General features: G+C 35.6%; 1 protein-coding gene across 3 annotated transcripts in view; it reads right to left on the bottom strand.

Annotated features, from left to right (window-relative positions):
- Positions 1-938: 938 nt before the first annotated feature.
- Positions 939-24,625, bottom strand: part of LOC136028806 (vacuolar protein sorting-associated protein 54-like) — a 109,723-nt gene continuing 86,036 nt past the window's right edge. For all 3 annotated transcript variants that reach the window (XM_065706711.1, XM_065706712.1, XM_065706713.1), the window contains exons 14-16: positions 9,164-9,359; positions 3,711-3,871; positions 939-1,133 (exon numbers count right to left, since the gene is read on the bottom strand). In XM_065706711.1, the coding sequence (XP_065562783.1) occupies positions 1,025-1,133; positions 3,711-3,871; positions 9,164-9,359 (466 nt within the window). In that variant the 3' untranslated portion in view covers positions 939-1,024. The remainder of the gene's footprint in view (positions 1,134-3,710; positions 3,872-9,163; positions 9,360-24,625) is intronic.

Here is a 24,625-nt window from a genome sequence, read left to right on the forward strand (position 1 = left end):
CCTCAGCACAACTATTCCATTTTAATTGAAAAATCAACGGACTCGGTCATTTAAGGCAATACAGGTGCCATAAATTCAAGGGATAATGTGTTTTTATAATATGACCGTGCTTAAGGCCTATCCAAAGAGGGATTACGGGGTTGGACCTTCCCCTCCCCCAAAATATTTTCCGTAAAAACATAATGATATAAATAAAATATGAAAGGTTTTTTGTAGCTCTCTACCACTGAAAAAAAATATTCCTCCAACAAAAACACCCTGGAAACACCCTTGACTGTGCTGGATAATGAGATAAGTTCTACTTATCTTATGCTATTACGCTATTTAGCGTAAAGAGTGGGGCGTTGAGGAGGGAACAGCCCCTTTCATATACAGATTAATTTCTGTTCGTTTTAAAGCCTAATAAAAAAGAGAAAGGCAGTCTGCATATAAAAGAAAACCAGTGAGTGAGATGGAAAGCTATTCCATAGAATCATATGAAATCTCAGAGTCTTTGCCAAGCACATCAGATGAAACCTCAATAACTATAAATGCTTTGGCACAGGAAACGTATGTAGAAGGCATCTCGAACTTTTACGAAACTTTTAGGAGTGTTCGTATTCTAGTGTTCTAAGTGCACCAGTTGTACAGGATTCCATTATTCTTCATAATCTGCTTTTCTTTGCCAAAATTCAATAAAAAAAACTTTAGCACAATCTATAATTTATTTCCTTCGTCTTCAAGGAAGGATACCCTTTTTTTCAATAAAAAAAGGGATTTTTGTTAAAGGATTATTATAAACCAAAACCCTTGCACATAATTCTTCGGGCCAAATTTGAGCCAGCTACCATTTAGTGCGAAAACCCTAACCAGTGAATAAAAAATGACCTCCTCTACATGTCATAAAAGAAACCGCCCCCTTCAACAGCTTCAAGTAAACTCAAAGATAGAAAAGTAACTTAAACGAAATCTTTCTAATTTGATGAAAACATAACAAAACAAAAGGAATGTATAGCAAATTTTCAGTGGTCTATTAAGCAGATTATTAAGTGGGCCACAAGTCCCGTGAAAAGCTTTCGACTTGCTCGTTAGCAGACACTAGTTTCGCTTTTTTCAAATCTTGGATAAAGAACAGGATTTCTGACACAACCGACCTAGAAAAAGAAATTTGAATCATACTACACTGACCTAATTTTTTATGTATCTGTATGTTTGTATCATACATTGTTTTAAACAAATTTAACGTTTTTTACAAGCATATCCTCTGTTTCTCAATGATTTATAGCCAAAATAAAAAACCCCAAGTTTATTAGCTAATTGCATAATTAACTTAATTGTAAGAACCAAATCATGGAAAACACGCTGAGAACTGGTGACTAAATATACTTTGAAGTTCCATTGACAGTGAAAATGAAATCTGGTCGCTTGAATTGGTTAAGTGAAATTTACACAAACATATACATATCTTTAAAAATTAGAAAAAATCCTCTATTAAATTTTTAATGAGAAAGTACTCCATATTCAGTTCAGAACTTTTTTTTGGGGGGGGGGGGGGCACCAAGATAAAAAGAAAAGAAAATTGGGTGAAATAAATAATTAAAAAGAAGATAAAAAATGAATTGACCAAAACAGCTAAAGAAAATGTAGCTTTCCTTTGAAGGTGTAACTATCTTTGGAAATTCAACAGATTTTAATGCTTGAATTTTTACAAACAAAAAGATTTACAAAATTGAACTAAAGAGATTCGCGTATTTTTTTTTCACGGTTCAACCAGGCAACATTGACAAAAATCTGGAGCTGCCCTAATAATTTTATAATTTTGAAAAGATCAAACGAAGAATATTAAAAATTATGATCTTCGGGTATGGATTGAGGGGAAAGGGCCTCCCTTGCCTTTACCTATTATTTACAACATTTTAATATAGGATCCTTATGGGCTGCTCTGTATTAGATATTTTTATCTTTTGTATTTCTTGATTTTTTTTTTCTTTAGAACTTCTTATTTTTTCCTTCCGTTATACGTGTGCTTTTTGTCTGATCACTAGCCACAAAGTACAGTGCTTTGTTTCAGGTGAATTTTATCCATTATACACTAATATTATAGTATTATATCCATTATATCCTAGTATTATTATCCTAGTATTATTATATCCATTATATCCTATTATTATCCAGTATTATATCCTAGTATTATCTATCCATTATACCCTAGTATCTTATATACCCTAGTATTTTGTGTCGATCATACTAATCTTCGATTTATAATAGCATAATCAATAAGGTTAGCCGTCTTACCATTATAAGAATATTATTTTAACTTATGGGCCATTTTATAACCAAATACTACGTTGATTGTAACTAGATTGTCATACTTACAAAATGGCAGCAGTCTGTAGCCATTACTATTTTCTTTTACTAAGTGTGCCAAAATACTATCGAGCAGACATTTGTGCATTAATGGCAGCTTAATGGCAACTTTCACCAAATTCAGCAAAATGTTCTGTCGTCCATCTTGGCCGCCAAAATCCTATGTACTCATACAAAATGAAAGGTATCGACCTGACAAAATCTACCTGTGAAAAGAACCTAGGTGTAATTCTGAGCTTGAACCTCAGACCAGAAAAGCATATCGGCCTGGTTGTGCATAAAGATCGAATACTCTCTGGCTACTCACTCACTCCCTACGACACCTTGACAAACACTCAAAGATCTCAGCATACACAAGCAACATCAGGCCACAGCTTGAATACGCCACTGTCATCTGATCGCCATATCTCAAAAAGGATATTGACAGAATAGAACGAGCCCAGAAACGCTTTCTAAAAGGACTTCAAGGATTCAGAAACCTTCCGTATGACGAAGCTCTAAGAAGGCTCACTCTCCATAAACTTGAGACAAGAAGAACGATCTTAGACTTAAAAACTCTCTTCAAGATAGTTCATGAGAATTTTGGGAACGTAAAAGACAAGATTGTTCAAATAACTCCTCAAAGCAACACAAGATCACACAGTCTGCAATTGGAGCCTAGGAAGATGAAGATTGCAAGATCTAATCCTTACCATCATTCGTTCAAACCCGGGTCATCAGGATCTAGAACAAACTACCATTCCCAGTCGAAAAGATGAAATCACTGGAAGCCTTCTCCAATAGCCTAAACATACCATATCTCGAGACTTTCAACGTAGGACGACTTTAAATGGCAATCGTGCCGCAGTCGATCCGCTCTTCGCCCTTTTTTTCTTTTAAACATTTTTCTTTTAAAAAGGTGTCAGTTGTATAGAAATTTTGTATTAAGAGGCGTGAGGAATAAAATTATTTGTGAGATAACCAATCAGCTTAAAAAAGCTGTATAAATACCCATCCCCCTTTTTTCAGAGATTATACTACCACGCCTTTCTATTTGGTTCCTGTCCATATATTTTCATGTATTTTCCCAAAATTCCCTGAAGTTTATTCGGAAGTATTATTCTATGAAGTTGTTGTCGCCATTCCTAGATTTTGTCTGCCAGTGTTGATCCTGCCATTCCTAGACTTACAATAACACAATCAGTAAGGATGGCTGCCTTATCATCATGTGGGTACCATGTAAACTTAAGGGTCATTCTATGACCAAACACTGTTTTTTACTATAACAAATGCATAGCCAACTTTTCTTGTTTACTGTTTTCTATGCTTCGTTTCTAGCCTAAAAACTCTGATTAAACAAGGAAGCTCCACGGAAATATACTCACATATGTTGTGGGCCCCCGTCATTCACGATATTGAGTCGAGATAGATGTCTCTTCAAATGTTGTTTGAGGAGTTGCATAAACTTAACCGTCAATTTGGTTCGCTGATCCAAAGGTAGAATTCCTATGGCTTCATGCATTTTCATAAGCTGTTTGCCAATCGCCTAAAAAAAGAAAAAGAAATGAAGATTATAATGCAATTATATACATGCTTAAAATGATCTTATGCGTGTTAAACAGCGCAGAAAAAAATCAAGCAAAAAAGGCGTTAGATACACACTATCCCAAAACTGCAAAGAAAAAAGTTCATTTGTTGCACTAAAAATTGAAAATTGAAGCAGATTTCCTGGCGTTGCTCGGGTATCTTTACTATCACTTGTTACATGTCTTACTAACCCTGTCCTAAATTTTCAGTGCTTCTTGATAACATTCTACAACTAACCACCCCTCTCCCCTACCGTACTCAATAATCTCACCTTACCTCTTTTTGATTTTTTGCCACAAAGCCAACGGTTAAGAAAATCAAAACAAGGATTACAGCAGGGACCGAATCAGCGATCTAAAGCGCCAACAGTATATTAAATAAAAAAAACAAGTTTTTTTAAATGAAAGTAAGGAGCGACATTAAAACTTAAAACGAACAGACATTACTCCGTATATGAAAGAGGTTTTTCCTTCTCAACACCCCGCTCTTTACGCTAAAGTTTGACTCTTTCTCTTAACTCTACATTTTAAAACAGTAAAAAACTTTAGCGTAAAGAGCGGGGCGTTGAGAAGGAAAAGTCTCTTTCATATACGGAGTAATTTCTGTTCGTTTTAAGTTTCAATGTCGCTCCTTACTTTCATTTAAAAAAACTTGTTTTTTTAATTTAATTTCTGAACGTTTTTGAATCAATGCATGTTTTGATTTTGGCTCTCCGCAGAGGAATAATTAAAATGAAATTTGTATATTTATTTTTTTGGCTAAATGGCTTTCTCATAATTTTGATCGAATGATTTTGAGAAAAAAAGAGCGGGGGAGGAAGTCTAGTTGCCCTCCGATTTTCGGTTAATTAAAAAGGCAACTAGAACTTTTAATTTTTTATAAATCTTTTTATAAGTAAAAGATATACTTAACTTATAGATTAGCTTACGTAAAGAACTTTTGTATTCTCATGTTTTTATTACATATATGAGGGGATTTGCCCCCTTGTCAGTACCTCGCTCTTTACACTAAAGCTTAAATTTTGTCCCAATTCATTAAAAATGACCCCTGAATCACAAAAGCCGCAGAATAAATAGTTGAAATAACCAAAAATATTTATCATAAAGAGCGAGGTATTAGGAGGAGGTGAGCCCCTCATATGGGTAATAATTTATGTTCGTTTTAATTTTTAATGCTGCTGCTTACTTCCAGCTAAAAGAAAACTTTTTCATATTTATTTTTTCATTGTTTTTTTTTAAGTAATACTAGTAAATCCTGCGCTCCCTTCATGGAAATTTTCTTCCCCCATGACAAATTCCTCGATGAAAAGTTCTCCCAGCATATCCCCCTCTTCTCAACCCCTGCCTCCAACCAAAAAATCCTCCTGAAAACGCCTGTACACTTCCCAATAACCATTACTATATGTAAGCACTGGTCAAAGTTTTGAACTTGTAACCCCTCCCACGGGGACTGTAGGGGAGTAAGTCTTCCCCAAAGACATAGTTATAAGGTTTTTCGAATACGCTCAACAAAATGGCTATCTCAAAATTTTGATCCGTTGACTTTGGGAAAATAATCAGCGTGGGAGGGGCGTAGGTGCCCTCCAATTTTTTGGGTAATTTAAAAAGGGCACTAGAACTTTTTATTTCCGTTAGAATGAGCCCTCTCGCAACATTCTAGGACAACTGGGTCGATACGATCACCCCTGGAAAAAAAAACGAAAAAACAAAAAACAAAAAAACAAACAAACAAATAAACACGCATCCGTGATTCTGGCAAAAAATATAAAACTCCACATTTTTGTAGATAGGAGCCTGAAACTTCTACATGAGGGGTTCTCTGATACGCTGAATCTGATGGTGTGATTTTCTTTAAGATTCTATGACTTTTAGGGGGTGTTTCCCCCTATTTTCTCAAATAATGCAAATTTTCTCAGGCTCTTAACTTTTGATGAGTAAGACTAAACTTGATGAAACTTATATATTTAAAACCAGCATTAAAATGCGATTCTTTTGATGTAGCTATTGGTACCAAAATTCCATTTTTTAGAGTTTTGAATACTATTGAGCCGGGTCGCTCCTTACTACAGTTCTGTTTGCTCGAAAGACAAATTTTTAATTGTAAGAAGATCGTGGACGAAAAATGTTTAATTGTAAAATGACTGAAGAACCTACAATGGCAACAGCCGAGGAAGCTGCTCAAAGAGTCTATGCCAAAAAACTTGCGGCTGATAGAGAAAGCAAGAAAAGAAAGCGTGCCGAGGAAAAAATAAAAAAGGAAAAAAAACTGAAAAATAAAGGAGAAAAACAAAACTAAAAAAAAATAAAACTAAAAAAAACTAAAAAGGTAAAAACTACAAAAAAAAACTAAAAAGAAAAAAGAAAAAAACTAAAAAAAAACAAAAAAAAGGTAAAAACAAAAAAAAACTAAAAAGAAAAAAAGGGGATAAACACAAAAATTTATTTCATCATATACCAATTCAAAAACGAATGTATATACAGACCGGGACACAAATGACGACCGGGACACAGGGAATATAAATGACGACCGGGACACAGGGACACAACTACAACGGGGACGCCGAGGGGCACAGGGGGATATATAAATGACGACGGGGACACAGGGAATGTTCGATTAGCGATCACCATCAACAAAGCTCAAGGATCATGAGGTATAACTAAAAAAAAAAAAAACTAAAAAAAAGGTAAAAAACTAAAAAAAGATCAATTCAAAAACGAATGTATATACAGACCGGGACACAAATGACGACCGGGACACCGGGACACAGGGAATATAAATGACGACCGGGACACTCAAAGAGAAATTACAGACTGGGACACCGGGACACAAATGGCGACCGGGACACAGGGAATATAAATGACGGCCGGGACACAGGGACACAACTACAACGGGGACACCGGGGGGCACAAGGGGATATATAAATGACGACGGCGACACAGGGAATGTTCGATTAGCAATCACCATCAATAGAGCTCAAGGGCAATCATTAGAATCATGAGGTATAGATCTGAATACGGATTGTTTTCCCATGGACAATTATATGTTGCATGTTCAAGAGTCGGTAAACCTGACAATCTATTTATATACACAGACAATGGGACAGCGAAGAATGTTGTATATTCGCAAGTTTTACATAGTTAAAAACATATATATATATATATATATATATATATATATATATATATATATATATATATATATATATATATATATATATATATATATATATATATATTCACAGGTGGGACACAGGGACACAACTACAATAGCGCGTAACTAATATGGCGCGTAACGATTGACGCGTGCGGAGGGGCTTGGGGGGGGGGGCGCGAAGCACCCCCACCAACAAGGTGTTGGGGTGGCGCAAAGCACCACCCCAACAGCTAGTATGCATATAAAGAGCGTGCAGAACTCAACAGAACTATTCCATTTTAAAAAAACTTCCATTATAATGGAAAAACCTGATCGTACTGAACTTGAAAGGACCTCAGCACAACTATTCCATTTTAATTCAAAAATCAACGGACTCGGTCATTTAAGGCAATACAGGTGCCATAAATTCAAGGGATAATGTGTTTTTATAATATGACCGTGCTTAAGGCCTATCCAGGGAGGGATTACGGGGTTGGACCTTCCCCTCCCCCCAAATATTTTCCGTAAAATCATAATGATATAAATAAAATATGAAACGTTTTTTTGTAGCTCTCTACCACTGAAAAAAAATATTCCTCCAACAAAAACACCCTGGAAACACCCTTGACTGTGCTGGATAATGAGATAAGTTCTACTTATCTTACGCTATTACGCTATTTAGCGTAAAGAGTGGGGCGTTGAGGAGGGAACAGCCCCTTTCATATACAGATTAATTTCTGTTCGTTTTAAGTTCTAATGGCGCTCCTTACTTTCAGTTAAAAAAAACTTGTTTTTTATTTAATAAGCTGGAAGACGTTTACTGTTATCTATGACGTCATACAAAATTATATGAGATTATGAAAGGACCCAAACAGCTAAAATTAAAGATATAGAAAAAATATCTGAAGAAATGATGAACGAAATGAAACAACGAAGTCTATGGTTAGAAGACAAGCGACAGCTATGATCGCGTCAAATAGTAAACGAAATCTGCGTTTAGAAGAGAAGCAACAGTGAGAATCACAACGAATGTCAGGAGAATACAAATCCCATAAAATGTATGATTATGTGAATTATTAACAGGAAGATGGAATTGGATTCACACCAAAATTTCTTAGTCCAACTGAAATTACTGATTTGACACCTAATGACTTAGAACCAAAGAATAGAGCGATGATTGTGTTAATGCGTAAAAAGAGAATCAAATATAAACTGGCTTGCCACGTGCTAGGTGTCGGGGTCCGAGCGAAGCCCGTGCCCTTGGTACTATATATATATATATATATATATATATATATATATATATATATATATATATATATATATATATATATATATATATATATATATATATATATATATGTATAGCGAATCCCCTGCCCTTGTTATGACAATACGTATTTGATTCTCTGGTTACAGAATAGCATAACCATGACTTTATTATTTACTTTAATCATGAAGTCACGAGGTATCAAATCAGTAATTTTAATTGAATTAAGAAATACTGGTGTAAATTAAATTCCCCCTTCTTGGCAATACATCAAATAATCATCCATTTTATAGGATTTGTTTTCTCTTAGGACTTGTTGTGATTTTCACTGTTGCTTCTCTTCTAACTGCAGATTTCGTCACTGAAGTCACGTCACTAAAGAAAGAACAAAGTCGTCATGTTGAGGAATATTCGGTTCTTCACTTCTGTTATTGGTCAGAGATAGTTTGTAGATAATTTATTTTCTTCAGCCTACGAAATGTTTAAAATAAGTAAAAAAAAAAACTTCCTCTTTATATACTAGCGAGAAGCACTGATCATACTTCTTATTGAAAAAAAAAAAAAAAAAAAACATTAAAAAGACTTCAGTAACTAATTTCAAAGTAGGTATTGGAAGAACTTTTTTTAAAAATTTCTAGAAATTTTGAGAACTTCAAAATTCAAAGATCTCCGATATTTATCTTATTTCTAATTTAAAGTGAAAAAAATTCCACTTGACTGTGGCCATAAATTGGCCATACTTTATGCTGACTCACATCCAGCAATACCAGTCAGAATTCATATAGCAACCGCTTTTGGTCAATTTTATTTAACGAAATCGTGTTGTTTAACAGAACTTTGCTTTATTACCTTAAATGCAGGAGAGGGGGGAGCCGTTTGAGCATCCCATCCTGACAGCTGTCCCTCAGAAAAATCAAGAAGAAGGGACACCAATTTGGCTTCAATTTCTGTGACGTGATGACAAAAGTCGACTTTTACTTGGTCTAAATGACGAAGTTGATTCAAATTCAATGGTCCCAAAAGACTTTCAAAGTGAGACTTTATCCTAGAAAAAAGAAGCAAGAGAAAGTATTTTTATACCAGTGACAAAGAAACCTATGGAAAGTGAAAAAGTAAATCGTCTCCATCAAAATGTCATAATATGCAAATTAAATTCTACATTTTTGCTGAAGCCACGTATATTCGAGGTATGACCTTTCTTTAGCGACCAGAAGGACTATAGAATTGTCAAATAGCATCTATTATATGACAAGAAAGCGTATTCAAAGAATAGTTAATTCCCTTGTAAAACGTTCAATATATACTTCTGAAACATATGTGGCTACTCTCATCACCATTGCTCAAGTTTTGCGTCTTCAAACAGACTATATTGGCTGATGTTACTTACATAAACGGTAGGTACTGTCTTCCACTACCAAAATACCTCCATGGAGGCTATTAGGATAGACAATGAATACATCATTTTGGGGAGGAAAGGAGGCGGAGGGGTGTAATGAATCATTTTTGAAAGAAATCTTTTGCATTGGTTATTTTTGCGTATATAGCAAATCGACTAAACCAGCTTTTCTGCTAGCTCAACCATTAATCGAACTAGACTGTAGGAAAGAGTTCGTTCCGAACAGTTAGGGGTTCGTTTTTAGATTTTACGAATTATATCTTTATAAGTAAATTTGTAAGAAATCATATATATCAACTATTTTGTCCTTTAACTATCTAGTCTGGAGTGGTATAGGCCTACTACCCTAAATTAAAAAGAAAAAACGAAAAAGAAAAAAAAAGAAATAATAACAAAACGAGTCCGATCTTAATTGATTTTATTTTGTCTTTAAAGGCCAAAACCCATAAAACAAAAATCTGAGCATTTATGACCACAATCCATTTCTTTGAGTATATTTCTGGTCTATTTATTATTTCTAAGGATGAAAATATAAATCATTTTATGATCGAATGTCAAAATTTGTGCACAAATGTATGTCAGGAAGATCAAATCTTTGAAAACTGCAAAAACAGACGACTCTACTAAAAGATATGATTTTGTAAGGGAAATCCTAGAAATTTCAGTTTTTTGGAAGGTGGGAGGTGGGCTTGGCGTTCCTGAAGATTCACGAACTTACAGATATGGCTGGTAGGACTGTTTGACATAATTTAAGAAAAAAAAGCAAAACAAATGTTGTTGCCTTTTTCGATTATTGTAATTTCTATTCCAACTGAGATCAATACAATAAATAGTCTTAATGGTTTTGCTTTCAGCTCAAATGTTGGTTAAATACATACTCTGCGTACCAGGATAAAATATCCCACACCACTGCATCCATGCTTAGGAGGATAGCATTATAATTTTCAGAACAATAGAGCAAAAAATATTAGCTCTTTCAATGGTCTTAATTATACTGGGGAGAAAAAAACATCCAGATTAATTGGGTTTTAAGCTAAAATCTGCTTAAATTATGCTTAAATTAAATGAATTATAAACAAACAACGGTTCACTAAAGTTTAAACTTCGAATTCATTAGAGTTGCCCGTTTTGGAGATCAGATTTATAAGATGTCGGAGATATATTTAGGATTATTCCCGAAATGGATATATTTACGATTATTCCCGAATGGAGGGGGGAGGGTGCTTCAAAACCCACTCCCTTAAAATGTTTCTCCGACTCGTAAATTGGTCTAAAAAATGCTGGTACGAACAATAAACCCTTGAAAAGAAATTATTTTGGTATCCCCCTCCCCCAGACAAAAATCCAAGATATTCCCTTGGTTCGATTTACTCACAATATAAGGGCAATCTCTGGGGACAATTAATACCCAAAATTTTTGTCCCCACCTTGATTTTGAAAAATATTCTTTTTTGGTATTGTCACTGAAGAATACGTTTAAAGGCATTTAAATTGAAAAAATCAATGAAACGGCAAAGTTGCCCCTCCCCCTAGATATTGAAAAATACATTTTACACTACTCTTCTTCACTAAATTTTCGTAAATTGACATCCCTGAATGCAAATCCAATAAATTTGGAGAACCCTAGTGCATCAGAGAACTCTACCTCTACTGTAGAGGTTTCAAGCTCTAATCTGCAATAATGTGGAATTTTATATTTTTGCCAGAAGAAGGATCACAGTATAAGGACACCGGGACACAAATAACGACCGGGACACGGGAAAAATAAATGATGACCGGGACACAGGGACACAACTACAACGGGGACGCCGGGGGCACAGGGGGATATATATAAATGACGACCGGGACACAGGGAAGGTTCGATTAGCAATCACCATCAACAAAGCTCAAGGGCAATCATTAGAATAATGAGGTATAGATCTGAATACGGATTATCTTTCCCATGGACAATTATATGTTGCATGTTCAAGAGTCGGTAAACCTGACAATCTATTTCTATGAACAGACAATGGGACAGCGAAGAATGTTTGTCGACTGACGTCATGTTTGTCGACTGACGAGTTTACAGACCGGGACACCGGGACATAAATGACGACCGGGACACAGGGAATATAAATGACGACCGGGACACTCAAAGAGAAATTACAGACTGGGACACCGGGACACAAATGACGACCGGGACACAGGGAATATAAATTACGACCGGGACACAGGGACACAACTACAACGGTGACACCGGGGGGCACAGGGGGATATATAAATGACGACGGGGACACAGGGAATGTTCGATTAGCAATCACCATCAACAAAGCTCAAGGGCAATCATTAGAATAATGAGGTATAGATCTGAATACGGATTGTTTTTCCCATGGACAATTATATGTTGCATTTTCAAGAGTCGGTAAACCTGACAATCTATTTATATGCACAGACAATGGGACAGCAAAGAATGTTGTATATTTATATATATATATATATATATAATGAAGAGAAATCACCAGTGCAACAGCACAAACACATAAAAAAAAGACAGAAGGAGAAAAGGAAGACTGTTTTCCTACATTAGTGATTAATATAGACCAGCACTTGAATGAGACCTTAACTCAGTAACAAGGAAAATCAACATTAACCAAAGATTTCGCTAAGTATTTAAAGATAATTCTTTTGTTATTTATTTAAAAGTTCGTTATAATGAAAACTAATTTTTTTAAAATGCCAAGTTAATCTATTTGCAGAAAAACCTCTTGAAATCAATTTTTGCCTTAAAATTTTACATCTATTTTTAAAATCAATATAATTACTACAAATCCTTGCATATCTAAGTAACTGTGAGAAAAATGCCGAATATGTGATATTTGAGTGTATATTACTTTCAGGGAACGGGAAATTAATCACTTCAAAATCGAAATCATCCGTTTTATTATACATTTTAAAACTTAATTTATTATTATCATAAATATTAATATTCAAATTTAAGAAATGATCTTCTAGACCAGTGCCTTGACTGGGTTCAAGAGTAAGCTCTGATGGATATATATTTTTAGAAATATCAATGAATTCCTTACAATTTAAAACCAAAATATCATCTAAATATCTTTTATTATTTGACAAAACATGTTTTAAATTATTTGGATTATTCTTATCCATCATATATTTATACTCGAGTAAAAACAAGTCACCTATAAATGGGCTGGCATTCCCCCCATGGGAATTCCCACAATTTGCTAGTACAAATTACCATTAAATCTTATATAAGTGTTATATAAAACAAATTCTAATAAATCAAAAATCATATCTAAGCTGTAACGTCTCGAGTTAACTGTAGTCTTAAAGTAGTTTATCCATATAGCTTTTTTATTATAAGTGTCCATTTTTAAGAACCTCTTACTAGATAAAAGGAAAGATTTCTTGATAACCGTTTTTAAATTATCTAACACTACATTAAGTGATAAATTAGTATACATTGTCGCAAAATCGAAAGACTCAATTCTTTTAGCTGAAACCATTGTTAAAGAGTCTATCACCTGCAGTGAATTATTTACACTCCAATATGGATTAAATTTGAAAATTTTTTAATACCAGAACAATAGGTTTTAAGTTTATTTATAATTTCCTTTCAAATTAAAGAGAGGTCAGTAGCAGCAATGCGGGTTGGATGTTTAGCAGCTCCAGCAATAAACCGTGGGTTAGGGGGATTCTTATGAAATTTTACAGTCCAATATAGGAAAGGGAACTTTTTATCATTGTCATTAATTCTAATATTAAATTTTTTTAAAGTATTTCTTCAGTTTTTTCAATTAAATTCTCACCCTCTAAATTCACCTTATATATATATATATATATATATATATATATATATATATATATATATATATATATATATATATATATATATATATATATATATATATATAATACCCATTAATGGAAAAACAGATGGAGCAGAACAAAGAAAGCAAAAAAAAACACAAGACACTAATTCATTTGACACAAAAAAAAACGAAACAAAACCATCAGAAACAGATGCCAACTACTGCTGTAAAACATTGGCCCATGGGTGGGTCTTGACTGATGAATCATATCGGTCATTTTCCGACACAATTGCTTCTACAGGGTTGGTAACGCATTACTGGCGCGTAACATACCTATTGCTTGTCCACGGTGGTAAACGCAGCAACAACTTTGCATAATTGTAGTACATTGAGCGTAATTTCACTTTATCTGTAGCCATGGAAATACGCCAAAAAGGGCTAAGGTACATATAATGAGGCAAATTATATCATTTCACACCTGGGCCACCAGACAACGATCAAACTTCCGCTTATTTGCCACCATACAGCTATACGTAAAAGAAGACCACTTCTGAAAATGAGAGAGCAGTAACCACCGTGTCTCTAGCATTGACAATACAATAGGTATTGAGGCACAGATATACAATATCATCCACAAGCTCAACAATAGAATCACCAAGTGTGACGCAACGACCAGCATCTGATTTCGAGTAAAAAGCAGCACCTCAGACTTTTCAGCATTAAAGTGGAGTCCAATATGGGCATACTCTTGCTGCAACTTAATAAAATTAGCTTCTAGATCATGAAGAGACTGGCTCAGGTTCAGCACATCATCTGCATAACCAACCAAATACAAATCAATACCACGCAAAATATAGGTCATAAGTGACTTTGATTGTGGCCTTACAATACTGATATTAAATGCTGTCGGTTACGAAACAGCACCTTGTCTTACCCCTTCTTTACTGGGAGAAGGGGATTTCCACGCGGAGAAACAGCAGAATCATGTAAGAGACAAGTACACTCTTTAGCTAGTAGAGAAAGCCTAAGTTCCACTTTATGATTTTCATACTTGTCAGTCAGCGGAGCTAAGATGCAGGGATCAACACCGGCCAAACCCAAACCAAATATAACCTCCTCGTACAGAAGAAAATCAAATGCGCGTCTTACATCATGGGCAGCCAAAGCAACACTTTCACCGTGCTTTTCTGCATCAATTAAGGCAGGAATCAGAGCAGAAAGGACATGACCACACCCAAGGCGAGACTGAAAACCGAACTGGTGGGCATGAATTGTACATTTTCTTCATCAATTATCTATTTATCAAAAATTTTACAAAATAAAGTCGCAACTGTTACTGGACGAACATTCAGAAGGAGGTTTATCCTTCTTATGGATAGAAGTTAATATATATATATATATATATATATATATATATATATATATATATATATATATATATATATATATATATATATATATATATATATATATATATATAATGCCTTTTTAAAACTGTTAACCAGCCACCTCTGATGCATATATATATTTATATGTGTATGTATATATATATATATATATATATATATATATATATATATATATATATATATATATATATATATATATATATATATATATATATATATATATATATATATATATATATATATATATATAAAAATTTAATTGCAGCCTCAAATAGCTTGATTTTGCAACCTCCACAGCTTGAATTTGCAGGCATTTTCAATATATGTAAATTTAAATATCTCTTTGGATAGGATTGAAACCTCGTGGAATATTTATGTACACCTTCTTCCGTCGGTTTTCATATTTTCGACCAAAAACGCATGCTTTTATTTAAAATTCGATGTCAAGGAAGAAGAAAACATCATAACATTGGAAAAATTAATTTATCCAAATTAATATTGGAAAATCAGTGCTTCTGGGCTATATAACATTAAAAAAAAAAGGGTTTATAATGAAACAGTAAGTTTGAGATCAATGTTATAAGGTATTTAAGGTCTGAGACCAATGTTTTTAGCCTTTTTTATACCCCATATTTAGGTCATTTTTAAGAGGTCAAAAAGTGCTTAAATCTGAATTTGAGGTAGAAGCGATTATTACATTTGTAAAGAGCATAAAAAAAGGCATCAAGTGGTATATTCACTTTATACGAACACCTTGCGGTAGCACGGGGGAAGAGCCGAAGCTTCGTAACCACAAGTAACAAGGTTCAATCCCGCACACCGCAAGGAATTGCAAAGCAGATAAGAAAGCTGTAATTTTTTTTTTTTTTCCCAGTAATGGGTTAAATTGCATGGTGAAGCAGAACACCATCGTGGGAGGATCCTCTATAGGAGGACAACTGCGGCAGGGCGTAAGATCCAGATTTATGGACAACGGCCTCTGTAAAGGGCTGCCTCGACCCTTTCGGGGTACCTGCAAGACTGGGAAACTTGCGGTCAATTTTTCCCACTTGAGGAGTGGCGCCCCTCGAGGAAATTATAGCCTAGTAAACAACACAGCACTCGCACGGGATTCTGATTAATGAATAATTCTTCTGGGCTTAGTTTGTTTTGATGGGCGTTTTCGAACTGAAAAACTTCATCCTAGCTAATTTATCTACTATGGGCTGCCTCCCCGTAGTAGCATAATATTTGTAGGCATGAATATATAATGAGTCGGAGGTAATAGGCTTGGGACTGTCTGTGCAGGATTTCGACTCTTGTTGATAGAAGAGCATCGCCAAGTGCTGAAAACCATGTTGTGACCAAGATGGGCCCAGGATTGCACAAAGCCTCCAACTTACTGGAGGTCCCAGGGACTTCTTGCTGTCCGGTTCTAAGCCGGCTTAAGCGCTTCGGTGTAGACTTGAGAAGATATGTTGGTCCCCATCCTGCACTGGTATCTGGGATCACTGCTTTTCTTGAGGCCAAAATAATTTCAAAGATTTAAAGAACATGAAAATTGGAACTTGGAATGTTACGACGTTAAAAAATGACTATCGCATCGACATTTTGACTGACGAATTCAGACGGTTTGAACTGGATTTATTAGGAGTTTTAGAAACTCATATCCCAGGGGTAGGAAGCATGAAATTAGGTGACATAGAATTTGTTTACTCAGGAAGGAAGGATGGGGTACATAGACAGGGAGTAGGGCTCATGATGAATAAGGAAGCTGCTAAGTCTTGTTTAGGCTGGGAAGGTATTAATAATAGAATACTAATTGCTCATTTTATGACTAAAAAGTTTAGGGTATCAGTTATAGTAGTATATGCCCCCATTGAACCAACTGATGGAGATACTAGTGACTCAGATGAATTTTACTTACAGTTACAGGAGCAAATAGACAGGGTACCAGGTAGAAATATGGTGTTTTTGCTAGGAGATTTTAATGCCCAGGTTGGTAGAAATAGGGATAGATGGTATCCTAGCCTAGGTAATTTTGGTGTAGGAAAAGAAAACAGTAATGGCTATAGGCTTTTGCAATTTTGTAGGTATAACAACCTAGTTATAACCAATACGGTGTTTGGTCACAAAATGGCCCATAAGTTGACATGGTATTCACGTGATGGTAAGACAGCAAACCTTATTGATTATGTTATTGTAAACAGAAGACTAGCAGGATCAATACAAGATACTAGGGTGTATAGGAGTGCCGTTATTGATGTTAAAAGTAAAGATCACCATCTAGTAGTGTCTAAGGTTAATTTAAAGCTGAAATTTCGGAAGAGTAACTCCCTCCCGGGAAGTTATGATGTTGGTAGACTTCAGGATGAAAATTTGAGAAAAAAATTCCAGGAACAGTTGAGTACTAAACTTGAGGGTTTAAAATTTGACAATGTGGAAGATGGATGGAATAATTTCAGAAAAACAATTTGTGAAGTTGCTGATGGTGTCCTAGGGAAGAGTGCTAAGACAGCAACTAGGAATATTAGTGAAAAAGCTTTAGGTTTAATAGAGAGTAGAAGGGGTTTGTATAAGAATTATCTGAGCGATAGGTCGTATGAAAACAAAAGGAATGTAAAGAAAGTGGAGAAAGCATTAAAATATGAACTAAGGAGATGTGAAATGGAGGCGATGGATAAAATTGCTGAGGATCTGGAAGATGCGGCTAGACGGCATAATAGTAAAATATTATACTGGCATGTTAATAAATTGAAAGGGAGTAGCCGATCCGGACTAGTCCCAGTTAAAGATAGAAATGGGGTCACAATTAGTGATAAGGAAAAAGTTAAAGAAAGATGGGTGGAACATTTTGAGAATGTGCTAAACCGAGATACAGTTGCAGGAAAAGATATAGATGAAAATGAAAAAGTTTGTGATACCTTGGATGTGAAGGAAGATTTGTTTAGTGAGGAAGAATTAGCGACAGTACTAGAAGGATTAAAAAATAATAAGGCCCCAGGTGCTGATAGTATGATTAATGAGTCCCTTAAGTATGGTGGCTCTGAGGTTAGGAATAAGCTACTGAAGATTATGAACATGATTTTTGAAAAAGGGGAAGTACCCAATGATTTTAGGAAAACCTTAATTAAACCACTGTATAAGAAAGGTGACAAGAGTGAATGTCGGAATTATCGAGGCATTAGTCTGGTCTCTGTAGGTAGCAAATTACTGAGTAATATGATACTTTTTAGACTGAGACATGCTGTAGACAAAGTTTTAAGGGAAGAACAATGCGGTTTTAGAAAAGGTAGAGGATGTGTCGACCATGTTTTCACTCTTAGGTTAATAATTGAGAAGTCCCTTCGTTGTCAAACACCTTTGGTCCTTAGTTTTATCGATTATGAGCAAGCTTTCGATTCTGTTGATAGAACAGCGTTAACAAAGGTCTTATCGTTATATGGTATACCAGAAAAATACATTAAAGTGATTTGCGCTATGTACGAGAATAATACTGCTGCGGTTAAGGTAGGAAATGAGGTTAGCAACTGGTTTTGTATTAAATCAGGAGTTAAGCAGGGTTGTGTTCTATCCCCCTTTATATGGATCATTTTGATGGACTTCGTCTTAAGGAGCACAGGAAAGGCAATTGGAGACCATGGAATCAAATGGTGAGGAAGAACGCTCCTGGACTTAGATTATGCTGATGATTTAAGCATATTAGATAAAAGTGTGAGCAAAATGAATGAATTTTTAGAGGCTTTACGAGTTCAGGGTGCTAAAATAGGCTTGAAAATTAATGTTAAGAAGACTAAGTCACTAAGGTTAGGAATAAGTGAAGATGAACAGGTGACCTTAGGTAACGAAAAGATTGATCAGGTTGGGAGCTTCAGTTACCTTGGTAGTATTATTAGTAAAGATGGTGGGAGCAGTGAAGATGTTAAAAGTAGAATAGCTAAAGCTCAGGGTGTTTTTTCACAGTTAAAAAAAGTTTGGAAGAATAGAAAGATAAGCCTACAAACCAAGATTAGAATATTGGAAGCTACAGTGATGACAGTGGTCAAATATGGCTCTGAAGCATGGACACTCCGAAAAGCAGATGAAAATTTACTAGATGTTTTCCAGAGAAATTGCCTACGGATTGTTCTGGGTACCCGGCTGACTGACCGTATTTCAAACAGTAGGTTGTACGAAAAGTGTGGTTCAATCCCGCTTTCTGGGGCTATAATGAAAGAAAGGTTGAGATGGCTAGGCCACGTTCTACGGATGAAGGATGACAGATTACCGAAGATTGTCCTTTTTGGCCAACCGTCTGGGGCTACACGGAAAGCAGGTCGTCCTTGTCTGGGTTGGGAGGATGTCATAAATAAGGATTTAAAGGAAATGGGAACTTCCTGGGAGGGTGTAAAGAGGGAGGCTTTAAATAGATTAGGTTGGAGGAGGAGCGTGCGTAGCTGTGTTGGCCTCAGGCGGCTTGGTGCTGCAGTGAGTTATTAGTAGTAGTAGTATATATATATATATATATATATATATATATATATATATATATATATATATATATATATATATATATATATATATATATATATATATATATATATATATATATATAAATTGTAGAGAGTTAATTCGAACATTCAAACAAATATAAAAAAATCTTTCGAAGTAACCAAAAAGATTGAAGGGCAACTAACCCTCCTCCGACGCCCTTTTTCCCCAAAGACATCTGATCAAAATTTTGAGCTTGCCATTCGATTCAGCACTGTTTAAACTGTCTATTAATCATGCCTTTAGGGATGAACCCCACCCCCTAGTCCCTGGTGAGAGGGTAATAAGTTACACAATTAACCCATTGTTCACATATAGTATTTGTTATTGGGAAATTGTTCATGGATAGGAAAGGTCTCAAGAGAAATTTTAGACGGGAGATGGCGGATAGGATTTCCTCGCATGATCTATATAATGAGCGAAAATAAATTAAAAAATATTTTTTCAACTGAAAGTACAGAAAACATCAAAACTTAAAACGAACAGTAATTATTCCATATGTGAGGGGGGTTGCCCTTTCCTCAATCTCCATGGATAATATCCTAATAAACAAATTTTGGTTGCTTGGCCTTTTGAGGATTGATACTCTTTTTCTCCCTAAAAGTAAAAACAAGAGCTAAGAGCTCATATGGCAATTATAATGAGGTCAGAAGAGCCAAGACAAAATTCTAAGAATCAATAGATTGCTTTAAAAGGAAAATCAGAAGCTTAATGCCGGTCGGAATTTAAAATAAGAACTCTGAGCCACAAGGTCCTTCTAAATATCAAAATTCATTTAGATCCGATCACCCACTCGTAGGTTAAAAATACCACAATTTTTCTAATTTTTCCTCTCCCTTCAGCCACCAGATGGTCGAATCGGAGAAAACGACTTTATCAAGTCAATTTGCGCAGCTCCCTGACACGCCTACCAATTTTCATCGTCCTAGCACGTCCAGAAGCACCAAACTCGCCAAAGCACTGAACCCCATCCCCTAACTACCCCAAAGAGAGTGGATCCAGTCCGGTTACGTCAATCACGTATATACGACATTTATAAGCGTTTTCCAAGATTCCCGGTTTCCCCCTCCAACTCCCTCCAATGTCAACAGATCTGGTCGGGATTTGAAATAAGAGCTCTAAGACATGAGCTCCTTCTAAATATCAAATTTCAAATTTCAATGTCAAATATCAAAATATCAAGTTAAAATTCCTCAATTTTTCTAATTTTTCCAAATTAACAACCCCCAGCTCCCCTAAAAAGAACGGATCCGTTCCAATAATGTCAATCACATATCTATAACTTGTGCTTATTCTTCCCATCAAGTTTCATCCCGATCTCTCCACTCAAAGCGTTTTCCAAGATTTCCAGTTTCCCCCTCCAACTCCCCCTAATGTCACCAGATCTGGTCGGGATTTAAAATGAGAGTTATAAAGAACAAGATCCTTCTAAAGATCAAATTTCGTTAAGATCTGATCACCCATTCGTAAGTTACAAATACTTCATTTTTTCTAATTTTTCCGAAATACTCCCCCCCCCCCCCAACTCCACCAAAGAGAGCGAATCCGTTCTGGTTATTTCCGTCACATATCTTGGACTTGTGCTTATTCTTCCCACCAAGTTTTATCCTGATTTCTCCGCTTCAAACGTTTTCCAATATTTCCCCCCCCCCAATGACACTGGATCCGGTCGGGGTTTAAAGTAAGAGATCAGAGTTACGAGGTCCTTCTAAATATGAAATTTAATTAAGATCCGATCACTCCTTCGTAAGTTGAAAATACCTCCTTTTTTAAATTTTTTAGAATTAACCTCCCCCCAACTCCCCCCAAAGAGAGCGGATCCGTTCCAGTTATGTCAATCACGTATCTAGGACTTGTGATTATTTTTTCCACCAAGTTTCATTCCGATCCCTCCGCTCTAAGCGTTTTCCAAGATTTTAGGTCCCCCAACTCCCCGCAATGTCACCAGATCCAGTCGGGAATTCAAATAAGAGCTCTGAAACACGATATCCTTCCAAACATCAAATTTCATTAAGATCTGATCACTCCTTCGTAAGTTAAAAATACCTTTTTTTCTAATTTTTCCGAATTAACCCTCCCCCCAACTCCCCCAAAAAGAGCGGATCCGTTTCGGTTATGTCAATCACATATCTAGGACTTGTGATTATTTTTCCACCAAGTTTCATCCCTATCCCTCCACTCTAAGCGTTTTCCAAGATTTTAGCCCCCCCCCCCCAACTCCCTACAATGTCACCGGATCCGGTCGGGGTTTAAAATAAGGGCTTTGAGACACGATATCCCTTCCAAACATCAAATTTCATTAAGATCCGATCACCTATTCGTAAGTTAAAAATACCTCTTTTTTCTAATTTTTCCGATTTAACCGTCACTCTAATCCCCCCCCAGATAATCGAATCGGGGAAACGACAATTTCTAATTTAATCTGGTCTGGTTTCTGATTAGCCTGACAAATTTCATCGTCCTAGCTTACCTGGAAGTACCTAAAGTAGCAAAACCGGGACAGACAGACCGACAGAATTTGCGATCGCCATATGTCACTTGGTAGATGTCAAGTGCCATAAAAAGTCAAAATTATCCAATCACCAATACTAATGGGATAAGATAAGACTATGAAGAGCAAGGCTTAGGATTAAGTTATTCCCATTATGTCTACCTGGATTCTCTTTTCAATGTGTCTTCTTGAAGAGATTTATTCTTTTTTTTTCTAGAGAATGAACTAAGTGAAAAATTACGGAATCGCATTTTTAGGAGGAGAGGGAGACTTTAGATCAAGGTAAACTCACTGGTCCTACCCAAATGCTTGGGTAGCATTCTTAAAATGCTCATTTAAAACGTTTTTTAAAGAAGAAAAAACTTATCCAAAAAAGGGTTTCATATTCAGATATTCCCGTTCTGCCTACTTGAACACACTTTTGAATATGGCTTTTCGAAGATATTCTTTCTTTATTTACTCTTCTAGAAGAAAAATTCGGTAAAATTAAAAGATTGTTGTTTGGGAAAAAGGGGCAGATTGGAATAATCGTTCTTTTCCTGACAATTAAATAAAAAACTATTTTTTTTTAAACTGAAAGTAAGGAGCGACATTAAAACTTAAAACGAACAGAAATTACTCCGTATATGAAAGTGGCTTTTCCTCTTCAACACCCCGCTCTTTACGCTAAAGTTTGACTCTTTCTCTTATCTCTACTTTTTAAACCAGCAAAAAACTTTAGCGTAAAGTGCAGGGTGTTGAGGAGGAAAAGCCCCTTTTATTTACGGAGTAATTTCTGTACGTTTTAAGTTTTAATGTCGCTCCATACTTTCAGTTAAAAAAACTTATTTTTTTTATTTAATTTCTGAACCTTTTTGGAATTAATGCATGTTTTGATTAATTAATCAAAATTTGCATATTATCTTTTTTTGGTTAAATGGCTTTCTCAGAGTTTTAATCGGAAGATTTTTAGAAAAAAGGATCGGGGGAGGGGGCCTAGGTGCCCTCTAGTTTTTTTGGTCACTTAAAAAGGGCACTAGAACTTTTAATTTCCGTTAGAATGAGCCCTTTCGTGGCATTCTAGGACCACTGATTCGATACGATCACCCCTGAAAAGAAAAAACAAAAACAAATAAACACGCATCCGTCATCTGTCTTCTGGCAAAAAATGCGAAATTCTACATTTTTGTAGATAGGAGCTTGAAACTTCTACAATACGCTGAATGCGATGGTATGATTTTCGTTAAGATTCTATGACTTTTAAGGGGTGTTTACCCCTATTTTCTAAAATAAGGCAAATTTTCTCAGGCTCGTAACTTTTGATGGGTAAGACTAAACTTGATGAAGTTTACATATTTAAATTCAGCATTAAAATAAAATTCTTTTGATGTAACTATTGGTATCAAAATTCAATTTTTTAGAGTTTTGGTTACTATTGAGCCGGGTCGCTCCTTACTAAAGTTCGTTAGTAAGTCATATTGTCATAATTGTCATAACTAAACACATGAACAACAAATCCGATTTTTCGGCTAAAGCGCATTTTATTTTCTAAAAATAGTTCCTCTTTCTCGATTTTCTAGGCTCTTTTCCACAAGATAACAGTTTATCTTATAAACAAGGCAAATAACACAATTAATTCAGGAAATAACACTCAGAGAAAAGCTAACTGTTTTGAAGAAAAGACGTGCCAAGGTTGCGTTTCTTTTGTCGTCGTGCAGACTTAAATGGATAAAAAAGACAATATTCCCTATTCAAGATATGAAGGAGAAAGGAAATTAGTTTTATCCCACAGAATAAGCAATCGTATTTTCATCTTCATTTCGGATGAGTACAAGTTTGAGAACGGGGAAAAATCCTGTGTGACAAAATAATTTTTGGGATTTGATAAAAAAAGAGAAATGGATAGAAAGGTTCAAGTACAAAAGACTTTGGTAAATGCTTATACCAGCATAGATCAAACAGTTCGTGGTAACGAACTGTAGTAAGGAGCGACCCGGCTCAATAGCAACCAAAAGTCTAAAAAATGGAATTTTGGTACCAATAGCTACATCAAAAGAACCGGATTTTGATGCTGATTTTAGATATATAAGTTTCATCAAGTTTAGTCTTACCCATCAAAAGTTACGAGCCTAAGAAAATTTGCGTTGTTTTAGAAAATAGGGGGAAACACCCCCTAAAAGTCATAGAATCTTAACGAAAATCACAGAATCAGATTCAGCGTATCAGAGAACCCTACTGTAGAAGTTTCAAGCTCCTATCTACAAAATGTGGAATTTTATATTTTTTGTCAGAAGGCAGATCACGGATGCGTGTTTATTTGTTTTTTTGTTGTTTTTTTTTCCAGGGGTGATCGTATCGACCCAGTTGTCCTAGAATGTTCCGAGATGGCTCATTCTAACGGAAATGAAAAGTTCTAGTGCCCTTTTTAAGTGACCAAAAAAATTGGAGGGCACCTAGGCCCCCTCCCACGCTAATTATTCTCCCAAAGTCAGCGGATCAAAATTCTGAGATAGCCATTTTATTCAGCGTAGTCGAAAAACCTTATAACTTTGTCTTTGGGGACGACTTACTCCCTCACAGTCCCCGTGGGAGGGGTTACAAGTTCAAAACTTTGACCAGTGCTTCCATATAGTAATGGTTATTGGGAAGTGTACAGGCGTTTTCAGGAGGATTTTTTGGTTGGAGGCAGGGGTTGAGAAGAGGGGGATATGCTGG

This window comes from Artemia franciscana, chromosome 7 (genome assembly GCF_032884065.1).
Source record: "Artemia franciscana chromosome 7, ASM3288406v1, whole genome shotgun sequence".
Classification (NCBI taxonomy): domain Eukaryota; kingdom Metazoa; phylum Arthropoda; class Branchiopoda; order Anostraca; family Artemiidae; genus Artemia; species Artemia franciscana.